The sequence below is a fragment of the Manacus vitellinus genome, unplaced genomic scaffold (assembly GCF_001715985.3).
Source record: "Manacus vitellinus isolate BGI_N305 unplaced genomic scaffold, ASM171598v3 scaffold_27_pilon, whole genome shotgun sequence".
Lineage (NCBI taxonomy): Eukaryota > Metazoa > Chordata > Aves > Passeriformes > Pipridae > Manacus > Manacus vitellinus.
In genome coordinates this window covers 4,192,047-4,218,818 of record NW_021940039.1, presented here as the reverse complement: position 1 = coordinate 4,218,818, position 26,772 = coordinate 4,192,047, and the positions used below count along the sequence as shown (strand labels likewise).

Here is a 26,772-nt window from a genome sequence, read left to right as displayed (position 1 = left end):
CTTTTTGATGCGTGCTTTCCTAAAATATATTTCCTTGTGTGTTGTCTGGCTGGACTGATGCCTAAATACACAAGTAATGGATGTTCCAGAGAAATGAAAGACAAAGAGAGAGAGTTTCAAGGATTTCCCTTGAAATCCTCACACAGGTGCATTTTTTCTCGCCGTTCACCCTGGCCACAAGCACTGCCTGGCCTTCTGCAGATTTGGAACATCTGATCATGGCCCAAGATTCCAAGGTTTTGCTCAGAACAGCTCACACAAATTCAGAGGACTCACACCCCTGTGTCCAAGCAGAGGAGCAGCTCAGCCCCCCGAGGTGCCACCCACTGCTTTTCAGCTTTAAAGCTGAATTTTGGAGCAGCAGAGGCAGCAAGTGGGGCAAGCACAAGAAAATGAATTCATTAGTAAAAAGGGCAGGACTCAATGTATTTGGTGCTACTGGTTCCATAAAAACTCTCCCTTAACATTATTATCATTGCAACATATACAACCCATCAGATCGGTACCTTGAGATTTCTGTTATCCTGATTTTCTCTGTTGTTCTTATTACTCTATAACTAAATGTTTCACAAAGTCATTTCCTACAGAAATATTTATGTTCCCAAATGTTTATTGGCCCCTCTATCTTGATCAAGCTTTTATGAGCACTCTATACAGAACACTGAATTAAATACATAATTCCTGTTCTATCAGATCTCGATGCTCTGTTTGTCTATTTTACACAGCCAGGCACTGTGGTGAACTGCAGAACACCTTGGAGAAAATCCAATTTATATGGTAAAGAAATTTCTATCCACAGTGATTATGTGGGCTGGTGATTACAGAAAGCTAATGAGGATGAGGAGCATGGAAGGTTTAAATTCCATTAAAGGTTTTTATTCATTGTGCTGGTTTTCCTGAACAACGTTTTTCAGTGATTTCTACACAGCTGTGGGCACTAAGCTCTGAACCATCACAGGCTGGAAGGAGATGGAGGATGCTCCTGGAATCCTCAGGAATGGCTGGAGCTGTGTCAGGGCAGGGTCAGGTTGGATCTCAGGAAAAGGTTCTTCCCTCAGAGGGTGGTTGGGCACTGAACAGGCTCCCCAGGGCAGTGGGCACAGCCCCAAGGCTGCCAGAGCAACACTCTCAGGGACAGGGTGAGATTGTTGGGGTTCTGTGCAGGGCCAGGAGTGGGACTGGATGATCCCTGTGGGTCTCTTCCAGCTCAGGATATTCTCTGGAAGTAATGATGAATATATTTTATCTATAGTAACAAGCCTGTTACTATTGAAACATTAATCACCAGGCCACCAAAACAGACAAAAAGTCATTATCTGAAAGGTTAAAATCTGTGATGATTTCTTTTTTTCCTGGGCAAAGGTTGTTCAAGAATGAACTGGGGATCTTAGTCACTAGGTAAGGTCTGGAGTTCATGAGATGAATACTGGGCTCTTCAGTGTAGAGGAAAAAAATATAAAAGATCTGCTGAATGGAAACTATATTTGACATTCAGATACATTCAGAACTGAGTGTGGGGTTCTAATGATGAGTAACTGTGTAGTAAGTTATTCAGGCTTAGATTGATTGCACAGGCAACTTTTAAAGAGGGATTTTTTCCTCTAAAAGATACTCTAGTTCAAACAAGACTCTGTCTAAATCTGTTATGAATTACAATGTGTTTGGAATTAATCAGACAGAATGTGACATCTAACAAAAAAGAAAAAGATGGATTTTTCTTCTTAGAACTGTTTTAAACAAAGATTCCTGTTCCTTAAAAGGCTTAACCACTTTGCATAACTTTGTACCCAGAAATAAACTGAAGGTAAGGGCACTCACCTCCACTTGCAGTTTGCACATATCAGGAAAACGTGGAAAGCTGAATGTTTGTAGTTATTCTCTCCCTAACACAACACAAAATCCTGCCATAATGAAAAGCACCTTTTACACAATCAAATCCTCTGCTTCTTCCGAGGGCAAAACTTCCAGCTTACATAACAATTAAAGATTTATGGTTCATGCAACCACCCCAACTCACTGGCACAGACTTTGTAAGAATTAGGCATATTCAGAAATACTAAACCTCTGCAGCAGGTTTTTTAAGGGCAGGGAGGAACCCAGGGCAGGGTTTTGTGTCGGCTTCCAGGAACGAGCTCACGGTGCCATTACCATAAATCACCCCAGAATATCCACAGTGATATCACATCTTTCATTAAAAAAAATACTGCAGCCTCTTTCAGAAGCACTGCCACTTGCCATTTCTTTGAGGTAATCAGATAGCTGTTAATTAATAAACCTGTCAGGTGAATCGTCCTGCTCGGGTCATCATTATCCATTCTGTAACAGGATCCTGCTATCAGCACTGCTCTCCACCCCATAGCTTCCAGCTCAATTAACTTAATGCTATGCAAATGAGAGGCTCTCCTCATCATTAGCTTATAGCCCACAAATGTTAATAACATAATTGGGCCTTCAACAGGGTAATTAGACACGATTTCTTCCATTAGTCTTACAAGGCTAATTATTGTTGATAGGAGAGAGGGGATGAGTCCCAGTGCTGCATGCAAAGAGGGGCATCTGGTTAAAGCAAATATAGACAAAACATCAACAAGGTAAAACAACAGTTGAGAGCTCTAGCAGGGTCAGGTAGGGGTGGGGAGGAGGAAGACATCATGAGGAGAAAGTTAGGAACAACTGGAGAAATTCTCTATGAGCTAGGAACTAAACCCAAACATTCAGCTTGACCCGGAGCTCTCCTGCTCTCAGCAGTGAAACAACATGATGCTTAAGAAATCCTGCAGAAGATACTCTTAAGCTCTGGCAGACAGGACACTTTGGAAGCTGTACTGATCAAACTTCCCAGGTCTGAAATGCAAATATGCAGCCAGGAGACCTTAAGAACTGAATCTGATCCTTGATGTCCCCAGTCATTATGTCCAACCCTCTCTCCTGCCATCACTGGGGTGTTTCATGGCATGTTTTTTCTCTGAGTAACAGTTACTTGCTGTAAGAACCAGAGGAAACAGCCTCAAGTTGCAACAGAGGAGGTTTAGGTTGGATGCTAGGAAAATGTTCTTCATGGAAAGGGTGGTCAGGCATTGGAACAGGCTGCCAAGGGAAGCAGTGGAACCACTGCCCCTGCAAGTGTTCAAAAAACGTGTGGATCTGGCACTTGAGGACAAGGTTTAGTGGTGAACATGGTGGTGGTGCCAGGCTGATGGTTGGACTTGATGGGTCTTTTCCAACCTTTTTAAGGATTTTGACGACCTTTAGGATGGGGTGATTCTAATTACAGAACTGGAATACACTGAATTCTTTCATCATCACAAAGCAAAATGCATTTCAGCAACGGAAAGCTAATAAAACCTGGATTCAGTACAATTGACTAGCAGTAACACTTATAACAGAAAAAAATGTGGCAGCAAGTTTCCAAGCTGAGATTATATTCTGGCTGGTGGAATGAAACCTTGGGGTTTGTTCCTATACCAGTTAATCCTGTGCAGCCTCATCCATGGAGATTAGAAACTGGAGGCAGAGTTCTGTGAGGAAACTGCACTTTTAAAAGGAGAAAGTAAACTTTGGTCAGTTCTATGAAAAGAACAGACTGTCCAGTGGCTTGTTCACCCAGGGTGTATCAATCAGCATTTATATCAGAACAATATTCGACACAACTTTTTAAAGAATTATTTTTCCATGTGCAAAGCATGGCAGTGTCTTACCGAGCTCAGAAATACAAAATGTGTTAGAAAAGGATGAATTTAAAAGCCTCTGTGGGACAGATAAAAGCCTTTCACAAAATGTATGTAAAGCCTTAAAAGGACAGCATTCCATAACAGGGAATTTGGTAAACAGAATGAATTTGGGGGCAGAAAATATGATCCTTGCATGGCACAAAAACCCTGGGTCACCATTTACACTGGAGCCAAAGGAAGCCAATTTAGGTGATAGTGATTAATACATTTATGTGACTGCAGGTGATCCAAGGCAATAGAATTAGACCCAGTGCATCTGTCAGGCATAAGGGATCATTCCTACATCTTTCCTGCAGGATAAGCTATGACAGTATTCAGTTCTGCTCTCTTAAATTGCCCTGCACTTACTAAATTTACTCACTAGAAAATTCCGAGCAAATATCTTGTTCCAAGGCAAACAGCAGTAAATCCACCGATGTTTTAATGAAGATTACACTTTCTAATCCTCATGGTAATGACAAACTAGTCTCCATTCAATATGCAATATTACTTGTCAGTTTTAATCACCCAAGCTGTATTGTATTTGCTGCAGACTGATGCACTTGTCTTCCCAGATCTTCAGCCTGGAGAATCCAAGCAAAAGCAGTGTAGTGCCTGTTCTGCTGCTGATTTTCAGGGTGGGCCAATTTTGCCAGCCACACCAGCTCTGAGTAAAGCCTTACTCTGGGATTAGCCTCAGATCCAAAGAGACCACTAAATCAAAGCACAGCTGGCACAATCCAGCCCGAGTTTTTTTACTCCAGAAATCCTGAATTCTAGTAATTGTGGAGTTCATAAACTGAGTTTTAACCTGTACAGACATAAAGGTGGCCTTGCTACATTTAGTCAGAAGAATATTCAGCCAAATTTTGCTACCACACCACTGAAGTAAATGGTGAGAGGTTGACACAATGTGAGATGCTGGACAACACTGGCCAGTCCTCCCTTCCCCTCGTGCTTTCTCACACACTAAATTTCTTCATCCAGTTTTCACACATGCAAAACTCTCATCAGTTTTATCTAAATGTGTTCTCTTACCCAATGCAAAGTAAATGCATTGGTAAATTAAATTGAAATGCTGCAGCGCCTTTATATTTAAAGTTTTTCTCCCTCATCTATTTTTCAGAAGTTTTTCTGGTTCCAGTCAGATCTTGAAACCAGTATCTTCCTTACAAAAAGCTCCTAAATGCTACAAAATTAGACTTGCATGTATATGGTTCTTATTTGTGTGTGAACTGCTGAGTTAATTAAGGTGAAATGCTGCAAATGACTGCTTTAGACCATGAAGAAATAATCAGAATTGAAAAAGCACATCATATTTTACCCTGAGAGACCAATCAGTGTTACATTCCACGAACTGCACTGATGGTGCATGACTGTGCAGCCACAGCTTTTTCTTACAGACCCATCTTAGCAAAACTGTTAAAGCGACTCTGTAGCAAACAGCCTTGGAGAAGAGCTGCAGGATGATCCCTCAGGGCCAGAGGTACAACACCCCCCAGCACCTGGAGCATTGCTGGAGCCAGTCATGGAGAGCAAGATAAACAGACAGCAAACTGGGGGACCCCAGGGAACCCAGGACTAGAGAGTTCACTGAGCTCTGGGGGTGCTCTTTGGTGCCCAAAATGTGTGAATAAAAACTTAAGCAAAGAGAGGGCAGAGGGGAAAACCATGGTTAGATGACTTGGCTATGATTTAAATAACACTTTCATTTCCATGATTGTTTCTTTTCATTCCTTAAACAAAAGTCATGTCTTAGGTGAATGTCCTGAACAACCCTTGTTGATTTGTAGAGATTAGTACAATGAAGTTGTCATTGTGAACTAGGATTTTAAAAGTCTGGTTCTTCTTTCAGGCAGTTCTCAGGTCTCCTCTCAGAACAACATGTTTTCCCCTGACAAGATGGAAACATGAGAGTTTCCAAGGTTCTCCTCACCTCAGCTTCCTGAGTAATGCAGGAAAGGTTTAAAAGCAAACATGAGAACTTGGCTACAAGGTTCAGTAAAAATCCTCAGTTTCTTCTGGGAACTAGAGACAATCTCAAATAATATCCCACAGTTTTGGTCTGTAGGGACACAAGCCAGTTCTTTGCCCAGAAGTGACTGGGAGCAGGAAGGGCACAGGACTTTTGAGCAGCTGACCAAACTTCTGGGATCTTGCCTCTTTCTGCAGTGTTGCCTGGCTTAGGTAGCTCCTTCCAAACTGCACAGGCAAGCGTTCCAACAGAAAGCTTCCTGTAATGCTAAATTTGACATCAAAGTTTTTGGACTCTTCAAGATTCAAATACAACCCAATGTCACCTAATCAAAGTCACCTTGATCAAATTGCTGCTACTACACAGGCATTTAATTTTGGCAGCCAAAGGAGGAGCTGGGAGCTGTGCCTGGAGAGCATGGAGACTTCCCAGCACTTTGGGAGGAAGCACTGAAAGCATTAACATCAAGCCCAGTACTTTCCCAGTTCTACTGTGTTCCCATGTGGAAAAAGCAGAGATATGGCTGGTTTGGTTAACCTTGTCTAAAACTTGCTACCATTGCCAAAAACATGAAAAGTAGCCCAGACTCTACTGCTTTTAGAGAGTTTTCTCTATTCAGTTCAGTACTGAGTTCAGAAAGGCAGCCTTGATACTGGTGGTAACTTCCAAGAAAAACAGTTCCAACGTAAGGGCAATGAGGACAGGAAGCCTTCAGGTTTCCTAACTTTTGTTATTTGTTAGAGATAGCTACTGAAAGAAAAAACCAAACCAAAACAACAAACCCTTCTTTAAGAGCAGAAAGAATGAAAGGGTTGTGCATGTGGTTTTGGGTCCTTAAAAATAACAATAAAACCAAAAATATTTACTTAGAAGTAGAAGCTTTTCTTCTTTCTCTTCCTGGAGGCTTCGGAAGCTTGCTGAGATCAGAGATCTCCTTAATTGCTGCATCCAGGATTTCACCAAACAAACTCCAGCCATCAAAAGGAGCTTGTATGAGATGAGGTAACTTCTAAAAATAATCCCTGCCTCCCACAACTGAAGCCAAATATACCTCCTATTCTTGTTGGAGCAGAATCAGCTTGTGACAGCAAATGCAGCATCCTCCAGAAAGCCCCTAGAAGGATTTTAAAACTGCATTTGATGTTTTTCTATTGCTGGCTCAAGATGCATATTAATGCCCTTCCCCAGGAGAGAAAGGCTCTTACGGTACCAATATAGGTCAGGCAGAATGTGCAGCAGAAGTGACATAATCTTTTTATTGTAATCATCCAATTTTCTATCTATTGGATTATTTAAGAGCAATAGCTTCTATTCAGATTAGTGTAATGTTATGGGGGAAGAGAGAGCACAGTCTAGTGAGGAGGAGGAGGAGAACAGAGAATGAGGATTCCCCACCGATGGCTAAACCTCGGAAAGCTGTGTAAGGAGCTGCTTCCACTGATTTTCTGTGGGCAAAACTCTGTGTGGGGGACTTTTTGCACTACACGTGGGTGTGTTGAAAAGAGCCTCACACCAGAGCCCTTCACACCTTTCTGTGCCCAGCTGGTACAGGGAAGGTGAGGGATCCCCTGAGAGATTTTCCCCCTTACACCAAGCTCAGCAATGCCTCTTGCAACAGAGGCAGATCAGGAAACAAAGGTACATGACTTCATTAAAATCTTGCCAATGATCAAGTCTTCCAGCACTTGCATCAAGAGATAACACAATAACTTAATTACTCCTGTAGCTCAGAAAAGGAACTGTGGATTAAATTGATGCCACTCACTGGGTGAAGCAGACGAGTCATTTGCCAGTCCAGGTGAAAGGAAGATTTCCTGATTTTGCCCAGTAAATACTGGGATTTTGCTTGGGGCCAGAGTTGTGGTCCCTCAGAGCACAGCTGAGGGTGCAGTCACCAAAGGTAAGAGGGTGAGTACCTCTGCTGGGATGGGGAAGACAAAAATTCATCACCTAAAACCCACTTCCCAAACTAAGCTTCTGTTTCACAAGCACCCCACTGACCTCAGAGAGATCCTGCTCCTTCAGATCCCACTTTCACCCAAAGCCTGTTTGATTTGAACACGTCACAGAGGAGGAAGAGCCCAGCTGGGGTGGCAGCACCGATGTGCAGAGGGATAATAAAAGGAAACCCATCAGGATTAGTGAAGACAACAGTCACCAAACCAGCAACCACAGAATGGTCTGGTAAGAGTGGGCTGAGAAAAATATGGGAATTATTGAAACAGAGACTTGTTCTGCCTATTATTTTTACTACTTCATTAATTAAGCCAAATCCTACGTAAGTCACTTGGACTTTTCCTATTGTTTCTCTCTCTCCCTGGTGAAGACCAATTTTATTGCACTGATTTAGTACCTTGATTACCACATCATTTTTTCACCCTGAAAATAAGGAGAAAATAAGATATAATTATAACATTTCTTCTTTGCTACTCATCAGATTTCTGTATGCCATCAATTAAAACCACATCTAATATCCATCATTTAAATTAGGCCAAAGTTTTAAAAATGCTCTGTAAGATTTTTCCATGTCAGAATAATTCAATCACTATTATGTTTCCTTGATGCAACTATTTTGGGATTTAGCTTGTTCCTTGATAGGAATTTAATTAAGTCATTTACATGTAATTTCCAAATATGTAGCTGTTGCAAAAGGCAGTAAAGAAACGAAAAGGCAAAAAGAAACCTGAGGAGAGCTAATCTTTAACAAAAATATTTCCGATATAAAAATGAATCTGAGGAATACATATTCAGTGATAAGTATTCCAGTCCATGTCTGGTAAACTCTCAGATAATGGCAGCATGGTGGGGTCACTGGGGTTCTATTAGCTCAATTAATGAGGAGTAAGATAAGGCTAACACCCAGCTCTTCAAACGGCTCAAAAATAGAGCTGATAGTAATGGAGTTATTAACCTTCGCCAGCCATTGAATTTTGCTGCTGATTCAAACTCCATTTCCTAGTTCAGGCCTCCATTAATAGGCTGTTTATTATCCCTAATCCACATTGGGATCAGCTGCAGAAATATGAAAGCCCCATGTAAAGAGCAACTAGTTAAAAAGAAAAAAAATCTTTTTTTTTTTCCCGTTCTGATTTTTCCCTTTTCAACATATTCAGAGATTCTTCCTGAGAAATTAGGAGCTTCATTAGCCTAAACTGTTTGAATACAGATTCTTAGCAGCGTGATGAAAAAGAAGCTTTAAATATGTTATGTAAAAAGATGACATAATTGGGGATACAGCCACATCATTTTGAAAACTAAATATAACACAGCTGGAAAACTCACACTGGAGAAGCTTTGCTGTTTATTTTCTCTACTGGGGAAGAAACAACTTTAATATGGAAAAAAATGGGTATTTGAAATACTTTATATATGTACTGTGAGGTCAATCCTCTAGTTCATCCCTCCCCTGCTCAGCTTTGTCTGTCCACTTGTATTATTTGTAGATGCTACTGTAATATAATTAATCAATACTGAAATGTAAAACAATCCAGCCTGGATTCAGATCAGATGGACAAAAACAAAGGAAGTATTGGAACAGAGCAACTGGCAATCCCAGGACATGTAGGAGCAGAGCCTGTTGGCACAGATGGGAGGGATTGAGAACTCCATGGCAAAGCTGGCTCCAGTTTAACTACAGAAATCTTGAGTTAGAAGATCTTCAGGCTCCTTGCTGAGACTGTACTCACTAATTTGGGATTTTTGACACTTTGGGAATTTTCAGTGTATTTTCAATGAAAGAGACACAGTTTAGTTACCACAGTCCACACACAAAAGAGGTTCTCCCAAAAATCTATCACATCTGAGAGAAAATCAGCAATTCTGAGTCACGGAGTTAAGACAGAAATAGAAATGTTTATGCTACTACATAAACCTCCAGTACACAGTGCTGACCTCAAAGTGGAATGCAGTTCTGGCTGCCCCATCCCAGCAAAGAAACAGCTGGAAGGAGGAGAACAGGGAGACAGAATGATCAGAAGAGCAAAATTACTACTAGGAAAGGAAAGGATAACCAGACCAAAGTTCTTTGGGAAAGGGGTGACTGAAAGGCAACAAGAGGCTTACAAAATCAGGAGTGTTGGGAGACATGACCAGGGAATGCCTGTAACTGTTTTTTCCACGGCAGAAACGAACCTGGAAAAACCAGTGAAGCGTTTTCATGTGACACCCAGAGAAATGTGATTTGATTTGGTGGCCAGAAGTGCAGCGTTGAGAAAGAGACTATAAAATCAAGGCAAATGGGTGATTAGACAGTTGTCCAGATGACCCTCTGGCTCAGGGAATCCTTAAACTGCCGACTGCCTTAGGCTGGCCTGGACCCAGCAGACAGCTGGGCATGGACCAGCTGAAGGTAATGACCAGAGATCCACAACAGATGACACTGTTGCTGCTGAATCTTATTTTAACTGTAAGTTTGGGAGAGAGCAGGAGGGATAAGAAATATTTTGGTGAATATTAAATAGAATTTTCGGTATATTAGAACTGCCCATGGCTATATGACACATTTCTTGTTGCTGCTCAAGCACTAGCAATTAAAAAAAGAAAGCTAAAATACCTTTTTTACAGTGGTTTGGGTGAGGAACTGAAGTCAGTCCTCTGCATTAGTTCAGAGCTTCGGATGCCAACCTGTGTGTGGATTCCCACTTTCTGTAGGCACTAAGTGGTTCATGGTGTCTTTTACTCCAGAGCTGAGAGGCCACGAATGGATTCAGCCCCTCATTTGCCCTAAAGGCTGCCACAGTTCAACAGGATTGGGATCCTGTCCACTTAGGCAGGAACTGCTTCACAGGGAGGAACACAGAGAACAGCTCGTGTCTTCTGTGAGCACAGGGACAGCAGCTCTTTGGGAGCCAGGTTTTGCTGATACAGGTTCCCCTGCACTCAGCAAACCCTCACTCCACTGCAAATTCTAATTTAAAGAAAACCCTGTACCTCACCTCTCCAGTGGAAATTGAATTATTTTCCTTTTTGTTCCAGGGCAGTTCTTTGGATGCAGTAGCTGATGCTGTATGAGTTTTTTTATTATTACATTTTAACAAACTTTATAGCCCATTTTGTTTGTTTTCAAATAAGTTTATTTTCCTTCTTTTCTACCATCAATTACTAGGTTTGTTTTTCTTTCCATAAGATGGAGGAGTCAGGAGACTGATCCTGCTCAATGCTGTATAATTTAGTATTATGTATAGTAGCTTTATGAGGTGGGAGTCAGATAAAACATAGTATTTGAACACTAACCATTTATTAGCTCTAAGGAATAGATTTGTGACTTGACAAGCAGACAATAACTCTGTGTTCTGATCAGCCAAAGAGGTCTACTCTGAGTTCAAAAACCAGAGTAACATTCTCTTTCACAAATAATTTTGTTTACTGATGTGACTAGATTTTAATAATAAACTTGATATATATGTAAATTTATTTTAATCTAATTTCATCAACGGAGCCCTCCTAAAAATGAGACTTTGTAGATTGCTCTGTATCTGATTTATAGATTTCTACATCCTATTCCCAGATTGATTTCAAGGCTATAATTCTATCAGGTTTTTCTCCTGATGTCAGAAACACCACCTCTGCAGATAGTGTTTTATAACTAGCATCACAACTGCAACTGAATTACTGCCCTGCTGTCCTATGCTGCAATATGTCCTTTTGTTTATAATCACCCTCTCTCCCTTATATCCCTACTACTTCAGCTTCATGGAAAATATCAGCTCCCAAATCAATCAGGGAGCACAATGTCTATTTTTGTCCCTTACTTCAACCCCTGTGTGAACCAGCAGGGGCCAAATTCTTCACTCAGATCTGAATGTGCAGAGCTCTTTAAAGCAAAAGGGAGCTGAACAAATGGATCAGTGCTGAATTTCCACACATCCAATTTTATAATGAGTTGTTCTTCCTCACTTGATGAGGTCTCAATCCTGCAAAGGGGCACGTGGGGTACACTTGAGGATTCACACTGATCTCTGGGACTCAGACACATGTTTAGGGATTCAGGACCTTCCTTCTAAATGCAGACGAAGAATAATCCTTGGGAAATGTGTTATTTAACTGAGTCTAGTGTAAGTTTCAAGATTATTTCTCCATTTTTTTTCATAAAATGGATTCCTGTTTAAGATGCAAATCGTCTTTGAACAAATAAAGCTACTGCTGTTTTCACACACTTTCCTTTTCAGACCTTGAGGGATGACTGTCAGCTCCCTCCCTTTGCACTCCCCTCTTTTCTCTCTCCACCTCAATCTCACCCTTTTCCATCTTTTCCTCTCCCCTGTACAGGGAGTGGGGAGGGAATTCAGGGCAGCCACACAGGAGACACAGGAAGAGAAACTTTGCCAACCTAAACAGTTATGTGGGTAATACACCTTTCCTACTTTTTAGACAAGAACAGCTTCCTGGAAGCACAAAGACTACAAATTTCCATGTATGCCTTTGGAATGGCCACTGTGCCAGCCAATGGTATGGACTGAACCAGGAAGCCCTGGGAAGGGAGTGGAGAAGCCTCTCAGCTTTGAGGAATCCACCAGCACTTCAAATCCTCACCACCTTTGGACCAGCTGTGAAAAGTAACACTATTTTATCTCCTTGGCACTCATAACAGTTCTTTTTTGATGCTGATGCCTCTCATATTACATTTCTGAACAATTCATTACGGCTCAAATAAAATATAATTCTCATGTTGTTTTTAATTATTTCACAAGCCCCAAAAGTCTCATAATGAACTCCTTGCAATACCAATATATTTCCATGGTATTATTCCAGTGCTGAAGAAAGAAGATGTAGATCCCTCCTCCTGCTGCAAATAAAATACAACTTCTGATATAATCCCAATTTTAATCCGTTTCTTGTGGGTTTGTCTTTAGAGGCAGCTCAAACAAATAACCAGAACAACAAACCTCTTCTCTCTCCCACAGTTTGGCCATCTGGAGCATTTGTAAGTCCAGGGCTCTATCTCCTACTCTCCAGGAAGCAAGACCCCTTTGCTAGCTAAGGAAGCCACAAATAAATAATATGCAACAGCACATACAACGTCAATAAAGATCCGTTATCTTTCCACAAACAATTTTTTCATACATGTAATGCTGTGATTGCTCAATTTCCCCCTTACCTGTTTGGGTTAATCTGTGATTTCTGCAGCTTCTCTGCCTGCTCGATGTCCCTGGGGAAGCCGGAGAGCACCCAGCCATCGGTCAGGCACTCCAGGGAGCTCAGGCGCTGTGTCAGGAGCTCCAGGACAAGGTTGTCTGGGACTGCAAAGGATTCAAAAGGTGACATTTATTTTGTGTGCTGAGCGTGCAGTTAAGGAGGATGCACACAACTTCCTCTGGACAGACTGCTCCAGAAACCACACAGAGTTATTCCCGTTTGTGACTGATAGATTTTGGAGAGGGGAGTCACTTGTTGGGTTTTGCATATTTACTGTGCCAACATGGAACCCCCAAACTCATTAGGAACTGCAGGACTAAAGTAAAGTATTTGGTAAAACCTGATGCCTCCATCATTTTGCAATGTGCTTTTTCTGTCAGCCACACTGGACTGATGTCACAGTGACGTGTGTGACACCATCTTATCAAAATGCAAAAATAATGATCTGAGTTGTGTAAAAGAAATCCTAAAACAGGAAAGACATTTCTGAGCACTCTGTGTTGAACCCAGCAGGTGTCAATGGTTCTGCCACAACAGGCGACCTGTGCTATTGCTCCAATTTGCCCAAAGGCTTGAAGACTTTATGACTGAAAATAAATTTTCAAAATGTATTTCAGCTACTTTTACTACTCCATTGATGACTCCCTAATTTTAGAGATAAAAGTTCTTTTTCCTCAATTATTATTTTCTTTTAGGGCAAGAGAGAAAGAAAGAGATGTGGGTATGTTGTGCTGTTGAGCTTCCAGCAGATCCTAGGAGATTCCCCAGTTCCAGGGCCAGATTGCTTCCATCCTTCACGTGGGAAGGAGAAACACTGCAGCCCACAAGAAAATCAAAAAGATGCAAGATGCTGACTGGGGTTACAATTACCATGCAGCTTTAAAAATTCTATTTAATGGGACACAGTAGTAAGAAAGTACCCTGCATATTTTCACTGGAGTCTTCATAAAATAAAATATTTCAGTCAAGATATTTAAACAGGTAAATTGGGGGTCGTGAGGGGGAAGGTGCTTGGTTTTTCTCAGAATTAAATTATTGAGTTCAACCTGAGGGACCGTAAATTTTCCAGTGACCGTTGCAATGTGTTGGGCTCAGTGTCAAATAACCCCAAAGAAGGGACAGCAAAATCACCTCGAGCTGCTTCCCAAAGCAGCAGCCAAAACAATTCCCAGGCAGCAAGGAGAGCCCCCTTCCCTTCATCTGCTCACTCTGTCTGACACACGGGTGCCTCTGCTGAAAACAAGCCAGAAAAATTGCTACATAAATCCCCATCATGGCATGTGGATGTTTTGATGCTCACCCTGCCATCACATCTGCATACAAAAATACAACAACAAGTGCTTGTAGGAGAGTGTATGTGTCAGATTTCTAACACTGCACTTTGCTTCAGGACAAGCTGACAGGAATCTGCCTGTATTTTAGCAGAGTGAATTATTAGCAGTGCACATTTCTACCCCGGGTACGAGCAGGTTTTAAACTGCAGTAATAGAATCCATCTGCTTCCTGAAATTTAACATTGCACCTCTACCATGAAATTCATTACTTCTCCTTTAAATAATCAAATTACTGAGTTTACAGAACTGCACTCAGGATTCAATGTACCAGCAAAAAGGGAGGAAAACCGCGGGGAATTAATTAGAAAACAGATTAGTGTATTAATTGAGGATATCCACTTCACATTATAAAAGAACAAGTTAAAGAGAGCAATATTCTCCATCTGCTGAAATGAAGGGAAAAAAAAAAAAGGAATGGAATAAACCCAGACACTTGACAAAGAGCAAAATGACAATGCAAACCCAGGTATGCCATTAAAAATGGGATTCATAAAATTAACTCTACAATAGCACAGCAGCAGGCAGGGATGTTCTCAGACAGATGATACTTCTCTATCCAAGAGCTGAGCTGCAGGCAGGGATGGGAGAGATAACAGGAGGATTTCAGTGCTCTTTGCAGGGCAGTTCTTCTGCCCACTCTCCAGCTTACAAGAACTGGTACAAACCCAAGACATCCCAGGAATAAAGAAAAACAAATAAACCTGCCTTCTTTTTCCCAAAAATGTATTCCACACAAAGACCAGTGGCATTTTCCCGTGCTCCTGAATTTCTGGCTGCAGCACTGAACTTTCTTGTCTCGATGCATGTTATTTTATGACAATTCTTACTGGAATCATTGACATGGATTTATGGAGATGCCAAATTACAGGATTGGTTGTTGGGTTTTTTTTGGAAAAAATGCAGAATGCTCAAAACAGTTTTACAAGGAATTGGAATAAAACCTACAAACTCATGAGTAAAACTGCAGTAGGATTCTGCCAGAGCTGACATCCCTGTGAGATGAACAGGGAATCAGGGCAGAGGCTGAAAGCCCCAGGAATGGCACAGAGACATTAGTGGGTATGTTGTGCTGCTGAGCTTCCAGCAGATTCCAGGAGATTCCCCACTTCCAGGGGCCAGATTGCTTCCATCCTTCTTATGGGAAGGAGAAACTGCAGCCTACAAGAAAATTAAAAAGCAATTGTGATGAGAGCCTGGTGGCATCTCCTGGATTTGATCACTTCCCCAAGGCCTCCTGTGAGCCCTGACGAGCAAAATCCTCCCCTTTGGTCAGTCGCTATTTTTGAACAAAACTGAAGCAATCACAAGAGGAAAAAAAAAATCAAGATGCAGTGACAATTAATTAATATTTCACCTAATGACACTGCAGGTTTGGGGTGTTTTGAGTAGCACTGGGGTGATGTGGTAACCCTGACACCCCTCTCACTTCAGCTGTGAGTGACTGGAAGACATCAGCGATACCCTTCAGGTTGTTTGTTCACTCATGTACATATATACATCACTGAATAATATAGATGCTTACATATCTTCTGTGCCTCCCTCTAAAGCTTGATGGTGAGAAATAAAACATAAACAAGTCAGACAGCAAGCTCTGCTCTCCTCTTGATTAGCAAACATACCTATCACTTCAACACAATGGGGGAACAGAGCTTGTTGGCTGCTCGGTGGCATTACAAAGTACATCAGCTGCCCTTGAACAGCAACAGTCACACTTAAAACAGCTGCATTAAAACTGTAAAACATCTTCCACAGACCAGAGGGAAGGAAATAAAAAAAAAAAAAGGAGGAAAAAAAGGAAGGAAGGAATCAGTATTATTCTTATTTTGTAGTACAGAGTAGGTAATAAAGAACTCTGCAGTACAGTATTCCTTTTCACTCATGTGGAACTGTCTCTGGAATGTAAGGCAAATTAATAACCTGTAATTGGAGGGGCACACAGTCTGTGAGGAACTAGCCAGAGGTCTCCTGGCCTTAAGCACATGACCCAATGGGTATATAGCAAAGTAAAATATAGAGCTTTACTGATGAGACAGTCAATCCCCATGTTTTAAGTAGATTATGAAGCACAAGAGCTTTGAATAATCAATTCCTTTTCAACATAAGCCTGTGTGAGTTTCCAACTCTGCAAGTTGGGGGAATGAGACTCGAGAGAGATTTTACTTTATCATTAGAGGAGTCCAAAGGTAAGTTTCTTGTAAAAACTACAATGTGCTGCTACAAAGAGCTACCCACATTAGGTAATGTGGAAGCACATCTCTATTAGGGTGAGAAATCAGGTACAGGAGTAAAATTCATCCCTCAGAAGTAAAGCTGCACAGCCACTACAGTGATACCTGAGAGCATCATTTATAGCTGTGGACCAGGGTCACAGTGACACCAGACATGGAACACAGGGCACAATGAGGCCCCAACCAGCTCCATACAGAAATGCAACTCATTCATGCATATATTCCCACCTAACACCAACCACACACCACTGTCTCCTTTATCTCCCAGCCTGTCTGACCACATTAATGGCCCAGACTACCCAGCTGAATTAGCAGCTGAGGACCTAAGGAGTGATCTAATCAATTCAAGGGTATGATCAGCCAGGGGACAGAGAACTGAGGCTTAAAGTGCTGCTGTTCATGCTGGATCTGCTACGTGGACACCCAGAGATTTTCTGTCTCCAGGGCTGTCAATCAGCACCTTCCAGCAGACCATTTAAAAAATAAATTTGCTTCTCAGAGCTTCAAAGGTTTTCACAGGTATCAGGTACTTCTCATGAAGTTCAGAGCAGTGTGGCCTATTAGCTCTTCCCCAGCCCATGGATCTGCAGGACTAATAGAAACCTGGATCAGGCAATCAGCTACAAAATCATACCATCTGCTCAAGACAAAAGTAACAGAACATTAAAGGCACAGTCTGAAAGGCAAAAACGCCACTTGAGAGATTACAGGGCACTATTCTCCAATAACTTCAATGTTGTCAGTGCTCCAAGCTATACAATTACCATATATAAATTAATTCCTCCTCTGTACATTTCCCTTTAAAACAGACTTTTGAAGGGTATTGACTCACTTCTCCAAACCTATAAAACCTCAATTTTAAGCATAGCATAAATGCATTTGCAGATATAAATTCTGTCAGCTTTGTGCTGCAAAAGCTTTAAGGTCCTTTTGACAATACTGTCCATTTACTCTTCATCCTGCTCATAGATATTTTTTTTTTAGCTGGGTCTGAAGACTTTCACAGCTAATTCAGATGCCTGAGGCTTGATCCCAGTAGCTGACAGTTAACATCTTGCCCTGAGAATAAGCTACTGCCAAAGGCTACTTTCCTGGATTGTCCTGTCAATCCTAAATTTAGCAAAGCATGAGATTTGCTTATCTTATTCCTCTAGAAACTCTGGATGATTCATAAAGAGTAATTGGGTTTTCCTATTCTGTTTTCTTGCCCACATTAAGGTCCTCAGAGATTGTATCGATCGAGACTGTATCAATTGTTTTTTAATGTGTTTGAGAATGATTTAGCAGTGATTTGCCGTCGCGTAGGCTGATCGATAATTGAGGCTAATCCTCCAAGCCGCCCGGCTGGAGAGGACGGGCAGGTTTGGCGTTCAGCCGGTTCGGTCACCGGCGATAAAGAACCATCCAAGTGCGAGCAGCGGCACCGGGAGGAAAAGGGAAAAGTCGGGCGCAGGGAATCGGTTCTCAGTCAGAACATGCCGAGTTGGAAGGGACGCACGAGCATCATCGAGACCAACTTTTAGCCCTGCGCAGGACTAAGCCCAGGAGTCACACCATGTGCCTGAGAGCATCATCTCCTCCGGAGGATTCCCGGGGGGATTCCAGGGGGCTCCGATGGGCTCCGGCCCCACGCATAAGAGGGGTGCCCCGAGGGGCTCTGGAGAGCTCCTGCCCCGCACATCCGAGGAGTGCTCGGGTTTTCCCGGCGGGTCCCGTCCCCGCACACCCGGGGTTATCCCGGGGTTATCCCGGGGCTGTCCCGTCCCCGCACACCCGGGGTTATCCCGGGGCTGTCCCGGGGGTCCCGTCCCCGCACACCCGGGGTTATCCCGGGGTTATCCCGGGGCTGCCCCGTCCCCGCTCACCCGGGGTTGTCCCGGGGTTGTCCCGGGGTTATCCCGGGGCTGTCCCGGGGGTCCCGGCCGCGGTTGGATGTTCTCTGTCTCCACCCCGCGGTCTCTCCGGGCAGCGCAGCCGGTCCCGCCCCGCACGCAGGAGCCGCCGCGGCCCCGCCGCCGAAATCCCGGGAATTCACAGAAAAACGAGCCCGCTCCGGGGGCTGCTGAGGCTTCCTGGGGTATCGGCACCGTCGGGCTGGCACGGAAACACCGGGAGCATCCGCGGGTCTCCTGTTTTTGGGGAAGGGACAGAGGCAACGCAGCAAAGAGCGGCCCCGCCGAGGGTTCCTGAACGCGGGCGGTGATCCATCAAAGGGACCATTCCCACGGAAATCGCGTCTCCGCTCGCTCATTTTACACACACGGCACTGCTGGGAGAGGGCTTCTGTAAGAACCGGCATAATTATTTTAATACAGTAAAATAAGTAATGAGATAAAATATTTCCTTCCCACATTTTAAATATTTTTGTTTCTTCGAATAGATTAGAATCCCTCTTTTCTTCTTCCTTTTTTTTTGTTTGTTTCTGTTTTGGGGTTTTTCTTTAGGTTTTTAGTAATTTAAAGTAGGAATTGGCTGTGTTAAAGAGGAAATGCTAACGTTTTTAAAGCAGGTATGATCCCAAATCATCGATGAAACGACACAGGATAAATTAAGACCTTCAGAAATAAAGGAGAGCAAGTGCTGCCTCACAGGTATCCAGCCAGAGATTCAGGAATGTACATCTGATCACATCCAGTGACGAGGTAAGATGCCAGCCCCTTACACAGCTTTACCTGTCACCAGCAGTGAGAATTCAGTCCAAAATGAGTATCCAGCACACAAACAAAAAGCTTGTTTTCCCCTAAAAATGGCCTCTGTGCTGTTTTTCGTGTATTTGCCTAATGGCACAGGCTACCAGGATGATCCAGTGGGCTCCAAGGACACAATTCCACACCCCTGGGTTCCCATCCACACTCATTCACTGATTGCAACGAGTTCAGTGAGGTTTTCTGCCTCAGTTTACCTGCCTGTGAGACAAAAGCCACTCTGAACTACCTCACAGGGGTGTGTCTAACCTGAAAGTTTCTAAAACTAGAAACAAAATGTATATTTGCACTACTTTTATTGCTTTGGTTTCCACAGACAGAATGCAGCACGAGGCAGCATCCACAGTTTGAACCCAGCGGACACATAATTTCCATTATCAACCAAGTTCCCTATTTTCTCCTTATTTCTAATAGTTCAGCTCTACTGAAGAACACAGGGCTTGTAACAGTGCAGAATTTGGCCTACAAACCCCTTTTTGATAGTGATAATAATAATAAAAAAAAAGATAGACATGGTGTGATAAACATGGTGAAAAACATCTTGGCTTTTTACACCCAATGCTGCTTCCCCGTGCCACAAGAAGGGAGGATGCTCATCCCTTACCAGGGATACCTGGTCTAGCTCCCAAACAGTCCTGTGTCTCCTCTTCCCACTCCTCCTTACACCTGCCAGCCACATTAAAAGGATATTTAAAAATCTAAAGCAATACACAATTAAACGAAATATAGAAATACACTATTAAATGTTTTGCTCATCATTAAAAAAGTCTGTTTCATACAGAAGCATGATTCTGGGTATGACACACTGTGAAACAGAGACAAAGGCAGAATTTTAAGGTAAACTCCCCAAAAAAGGGGATGCTGCCAACATGTAATGTGCTTTTCCTTCTGGTTTTTGTATAAAAACCCATGTGATATCCTAAACTCCAAAGAGAAAAACACACAGAATTCAAGTCAGCAGCCCTTTGCTGAGGAGACAGTGTGCAAGGAAAGGAAAGTACACTTTTCCAAGTTTTTAAGAATGACTGTCACCAATAAAGATCAATATAAGAGATTATAATCTCAGTAAGAGATTAATACTTCACATTTATATTGTACTTTGCTGTTTAAAAGCCCCTAACAACCACAAGGGCCACATCTTCACTCAAATCCATGAGGGTTTGTGGCACTAATATTGGATTATTGACCCTCCAGCAACAGCAGGAATGGTAAATTCTGCTGGAAAACCAGAAGATTGGCAACCTTTGTATAGGCAGGATCATACCCACTACCTGACTGATCATCTCAATTGCTCCAGACAACAACTGCACTCATCTCTTAAATCAAACCACATTTCTTTGGCCTGGTCTGGCTTCCAGGATTGGCTTTTTTTGGGGTGGGTTTTTTTGTTGCTCTGTTTTTTTTTACTCCTAAGCAGGGTGGTCTTAAAAAATGTCTTTGTAGACCAAGTCTCGTTCCAGCTCTGAGTATCTGTGAGACAGATAAGCCAATTTTGATTGTGCCATGTGGTGTAGAATAAAAAAAAATACATTCAAGATTTTCAAAAGAAGGAAAAGGGAATTCTAACTTACCATCTTGCAGTGATTCAATGGATAAAAAAGTAAAAATCAGGAAAGAAAATGACAACTTACTACCTATATGCCTTCATGTAAAACTTTCTATGCTACGACCTTGCATCTTTTACAAAAAGATGGCCACCTAAAACAAATTAAAAAAAAAAAATTAAATTTTATTTTGTTCTCTTGACCACCAATTTTCTCCGAGTAGGAAAAAAGACTGCTACCTATTTTCCATAAAAAAACCTTTGTAGCAGTCCCAGGGGAAAAGTCAAAAGTTTGACTTGAAAAACGGAGCTACTTCAAAAGCATTGTCAAACAGAGGTGAAGGTTTCTTAAAAATGCATAAATTAAAGTATGGTGTATTCATAAATATCTCCATAACTTTACACAGTCTATTTGTGGGCGAGGTGCACATATAGGGGAACATATAGAACTGCTATAAAACCAACTTGAATAAAGTAGAAAATCGATTTGTTTATTAGCTCCTGTTTGGACTCTGTGTGTGTGTGCGAAAAAATGAAAGAAAAATGGAGAGTTTTTTTTCAATAATAAAAAGGGAGTTGCACTGCAGGGCCCCTAAAGCTTGTGAAAAATTAAACTCGACGGATTCAAACTGTCCTATTTCCACTTCAAAAGAGAAGAGGCACTGAGCTCTTCCCAACTTATCTTCAAACGCCCAGCACCCTAGAAAGTTTCTTTAAAAAAAATAAAGTCTCTAGTTCCCCCAAGCACTGTACCCGTTACTGTAGCTGCTGTCTCTCCCTCTTCTAATTATACCCATGTGAGTCTATTAATCAACTTGTAAATTATTTAGAGAGCCATGCGCTGTCTTCAGCCAGTACAAACACACTGCATGCAAAGACTCGCTGAAAACCAATGGAGCTCCCAAAGGGTCTCTCCAATGTTCAGACAGCTCACAGCTCGCCAGTACAGCTCTTAAAAACACGGAATAACACTCAGCTTTACCTCCTCAGATATAAAGATTTACTCAGCCTTTCAACTCTGAAGCTCCTTGCAAGTTTTTAACAAAGAGGAAGCGGCTCTATTGTCAGAGCTGTGTTGCACACTTAGTGATGGGAATATTAATTTCCTGTCAGAAGAATAAAATAAAATAAAAAAAAAATAAAAACAGCCTGAGTGTTTTCGGTGAGGCTGTGATCACAATCACCAGGGGACCCCAACTTTCAGAGGCTACACCAAAAAAGCACCCCTTTAAAACCATTCCAATTTAAAATACGGGGAAAAGAAATCTATATTTGTACAGTAATAGTTTTTATTAGGAAAAAAAGGAGAAATTAGGGAATTCCAGATTTTACCCCCTACGTGCAGACTGCCATTGGGGACAGCTTCAGATATTACTGCTTGAAAAAATAGAAAAAGGAAGGGGGAAAAAAACAACACAGATTGTGTGTGTTCAACTCTAACAGGCTGCAAACGGTGCAGTGTTATTTGTCTTCCATGAATCAGCTCTCTTACCACCTGAATCTTCATTTTGGTGGAAAAAACCCACCCAATTACCCAAACTAATAGCAGTTCTCCCAGCTGAAAAGCAGAATCTTACTGGTTTGGGAGTGAGGATCTTTTCCCTCCCTGCTCTTTTCATGGTGTTTTCCAGTCATCTCACTGTTCTTGGCTCCATTTATTGCTGCCTCACAAACAGATATATTAATTAGCAGTGATCAGTCCACACTATATCACCCTGAAAACTGGGCAGAATGACATACAAATTTCAACTGACTGATGACCTTCACTATTTTTGTGATTTTTTTTTCATTAATAAGATGCAAACACCTCAAGGGGCAAACACCAGGGACATTTTGGGGTGGGGGGAAGCAAAAATGCTTTCTGCAATTTTTTTTTTTCTCCCAGGGTATCAAATTCTGACAGGCACCTTTAAAATGGTGAACACAGATCCTGTAGATGGAGGATAATTTAATTTTTAAGTTAATGTGTGCCCATGTTTTCAGTGAGAAGGTCCAGAAGTCAGTCTAGCCCTTCTCAGAACTGCAGAATTCTGCATAAAGGTCTTCTTCAAGCCAGTGGGGTCTAGGAGGGGTCTATCTACATCATCTGTCCAGGGAAGGACCAGTCTTCCAGAACATTTCAGAAGGAATCAAACCAAATAAATGAATTTATGGAGCTGTCTGCTGCCTGTGGGAGGGTTCTGGCCACCACACTCACCTCTTACTCCAAATGAAAGTCTCCCCAGGCTGCCCAAGCAAATGGCGTGAGCTAAATTTAGCATTATTGACCAAGATTTGATCTAACTGGAGTCAGTGAGCAGAAGACTGGTCTCAGACTCCAATGCTGGTAATTTTCTGCCCAGAGTATAGTTACTAATAATTGCCCAGTATTCAGTGAAACCACAATATCCTAAAGAAACAGTCTGTGCATTTCAGACTGGTTGTCCAAAGCACAATTCTATGTTTATGACAGACAGAAAGCTGTCAGGTTGCTGAACTTATCACCAAAAATGCATTTTTCAATATCTAGTGTGCACCTACTAGGCTAGTATGTCCTGGGAATTAAAAAATTAATGGGCTCAAAAATATCTATGCTGCCTTCATTAAGCAAAATAAATCCCTGTACACAAAATTGAGGAGTTTGATAAAGCAGGTCTTTATGAGACAGCAAACACTAGAAAATACAGAAAATGGGAATGCACTGGGTTGCCTTCTGGGGTGAGTAATAGAATTGTCTGGGCTGTTCCTGAAATACATGATGAATACCTGAGGAAGCAGTACAGGAAAAACAGCACAGAGGATGTTTGTGAATCCTGAACCCATGAAGAGATGTGAGTTAGTCAAGCTGAACTAGAACAGCACAGACAGTGGAGAGCCTCAATAACTCAATAACGAGTTAGCTTGGAATAAGCTGGGGTTTGAGCCTTGTTATGACACCACAACATGCCCTGTTGGCATCTCTTAAATGACTAATTGAATGCCATCATTTGTGTCCACGAGAAGGGAAACACACTGAGATCAGTCCCCTGGGTGAGCATTTTAAGAATATATGAGGCACAGCCTCAGGATTTCATGGCACGAGTTTCCTTCTGCCCAGTAATGATTTGAGTGCAATGATTTTTCATGGTCTGCCTTTGGTTCCACTGCTCTGTGACAGTGTCACTGGCACAATTCCTCACCCAAAGGACAAACTAAGCCCATTTACAGCTAGAAATGTAATGAAAATGGTGAAGTTCTAATTGCTTTCCTGTTATGACACTGTCTGATATTGACTGCACCAACTCTTTTCAAGTGAGATTTTCTTGAAGCTGAATGTGGTCAATAATAGTGTGAGAATCTTTCCCCTGTTTTAACCTGGTTGTAACTCTGCAGCAAGACAGCAAAGATGCAAAGGTTCTTTGCCTACCTTTCCTCTTCAGTACACTGCATTATTTCATTTTCTCCAAGCCTCTTGTGAGGGCAGTAATGAATTCCTGTTAGTGTTTACTAATGTAAATTCATTCTTTGTTATCCCTGGGAGAGGAGGATTAGCAAAATGACAGAACTTATTATTTCTGGTATTGCTATATGATATTTATCTTTATTCAGCCCTTAATTTTGTGGTATGTCCCACTAAATAAAATATATATGTGCACACAAGCAAAAACTAAGGGAGAATTTTTAGCATAATGTACAGAAATATAGTTATGATCCCTATTAACATTCAGAAGTGTTGTACAGCTTTTTTCTTGCATGCTGTATTAAAAAAATTAATCTAAATCTGAAATAACTTCTAATTTGGAGGAAGAAAGGAATTACAACTTCAATTTCATTTTCCTGAAATGAAAGCAGCTCCCTTGGACTAAGGATGTGCATATTTTTAGGACTGGCTAAAAATTATGACCTGTGCAGTTATTTTACTCTACTGGGAATGCATTTGGTATCTCCTTAAAGGAACTTTAGTGGTTAGAACGAAGTTTATAAAGAATACAAAGAACATTTTAGTAAAGAAAGGTCATAAAGGACCTATCTTTGAATAAACAGACCATCCAAACTCCCATCTCAGCCATAAGTGAAATTTAGAGAGCGAGGCATTTACAGTGGTTGTACTCCTTTTCACAGAGATGAGGAGAAAGTGAGACCATGAAAAAGACACAGACACAGAGCTTAAAATGATCTCAGTGTGTGAGTTACACACAAACAGCCACATTCAGGTCAAGCAGACTGTACACGTGGAGAAGTTATTCCCACACAAGAACACCTCGGACCCACGGCATCGATATACTGAGACCTCTTGCCTTGGAGTTAAATGGCCACTCTGAGCAGCAGCATCTCTAAACCAGAAAATCCTCTCCCACATCTCTGTGCCTGTTCCAGAGGACTCAGCTTCTCCCTTCCAGGCTGCAGAGATCCATGCTTTCCATTCCCATGGTTCCCATATAAACTCCTATTCCCAGTAACACGGTGGCTGCCACAGGAAATTAATGAACCAAGTTACTCTATTATGAATAAATGCAACCCATTCACTAGAGACCAAGTTTAGAGTTAAAATATATTACCTTGTGGCTTGATAAAGTGCCTGACAGAGGGATAACATTCCCAAAGCTACAGGCTGCCAAAGGTCTTTTGGAAATGCTTAGAAAAGTCCCGAATCCCTTGGTCTGATATCAAGGGAACCTCAGTTAATTTTACAGGCTCATGTTTCAGATCTGTCTAATTCAGTCTCAGAATTAAGCCATTGTGCAAAAAAAAAAAAAAAAAAAGAGGGAGTTTCAAGCTTTCCACCTTACCAGATAACTTCCTTTGCTAAAAATAAAAGGCAATGAAGATTTCTCTTTTCTCAGGGGCGGTTTGCTCAAAATTCCATTAAAACTGAAGCTTAACTGAGATTTCTCCATCTTCAGCACGTTTGTCTCCTTGTGTTTGTACCATTGGTAACTATTTGGCCTGCTGCCAGAAACAGGACTGAAAGTGCCTTTTCCAGGTCATTGTAATTTGGCAAAATAAACATTCTTCCATTCTTACTGCAATACAACTTCTCCCTTGTAACTACAGGTCTGCTCTGACTTTTAATACCCACCACACACAGACAGCTTTCCTCGTGCAAGACAACTCACAGGCAGACAAGTTGAAGCTGCTGCCCTAAGGAGCTCACAGTACTTATGATTTCTCTGAAATCACTGCAGAGCCTTCCAAAAGTAAAGTATGCTTAACATTCTTCGTGGTTGTCCCCTCCTACAACCAAAAATGCTGATAGAAATGAAGTCCAAAGAAATTCTATGTTCAAAATATTTGTGTGGAAGTAGAGGAATCTAGAGCAGCGTTCTAGAAGTCAACACCCACATATAAAATGAGACACAATGCTGTGCTTTATAACCAGTTTAACACAATAGTGTGCTTTAGAAATTATTTAAACATTTTAAAATTGTATTAGACTTCTGATTTTGATTTAGAGACAAAACCATGGAATTCAAATTTCGAAATGCGCACAAGAAACCTGAATTTCACTGGAACACTGAATTATTTGCTTTGAAGATATAAAAAACCCCTCACAAATCTAACTTCTGTTATGCAGTGCTACAAATCGCATGGAAAGGATGGAATTAATTGACTTCTAGGTTACTCTTAAGTAACTTGGATTGGAATCTGACCAAGGAAAGTTCACTCACGATTCGGTTTTTGCCACAGATTTGTAACTATGGTGTAATGAGAGAACAACATGCCCTACCTGGCCATCCATTGTCAATGTAAGGCTTAATGAGTTCTCCAAGATTTGTGTTGTCTGCAACAGCTTCCTTTAGCAGTTGCCCACAGCAAACTAACAGGAAGGAAGAACAAAAAAGACACAAGGTTAAATTTTAAAAAGGAAGCAACAAAGAAAAGAAAAAAAAAACAACAACCAGAAGCTGCATACTGGGATAAGGTCACTGAATAAAACAAAAGTTGTGTGGTTTTTGGGTTTGTTGTTGGGGATTTATTTTTTTTTTGGCCAAGCAGAGTGAAAAGCAAAGAGAGGGAGAATATTGAATAAAAAAGAAAAGAACATGTTTGGCAAAGAATGTATTAAAAATGGAGATAGAGAGATAGACATTAATCAAAAATGTTTCTGAAATAATAACTCAGGGGATTGCCAGTGGTTTTCACTTTTTATAAACTTGTAATTACTGAATAAAGTTACACCTGCT

At 41.6% G+C, this 26,772-nt stretch overlaps 1 protein-coding gene across 1 annotated transcript in view; it reads right to left on the bottom strand.

Annotated features, from left to right (window-relative positions):
* Positions 1–26,772, bottom strand: part of AK8 (adenylate kinase 8) — a 67,140-nt gene that overhangs the window by 13,707 nt on the left and 26,661 nt on the right. The window contains 2 exon segments of the mRNA XM_029960503.1: positions 12,782–12,923; positions 26,316–26,405. Coding sequence (XP_029816363.1) covers positions 12,782–12,923; positions 26,316–26,405 — 232 coding nt within the window.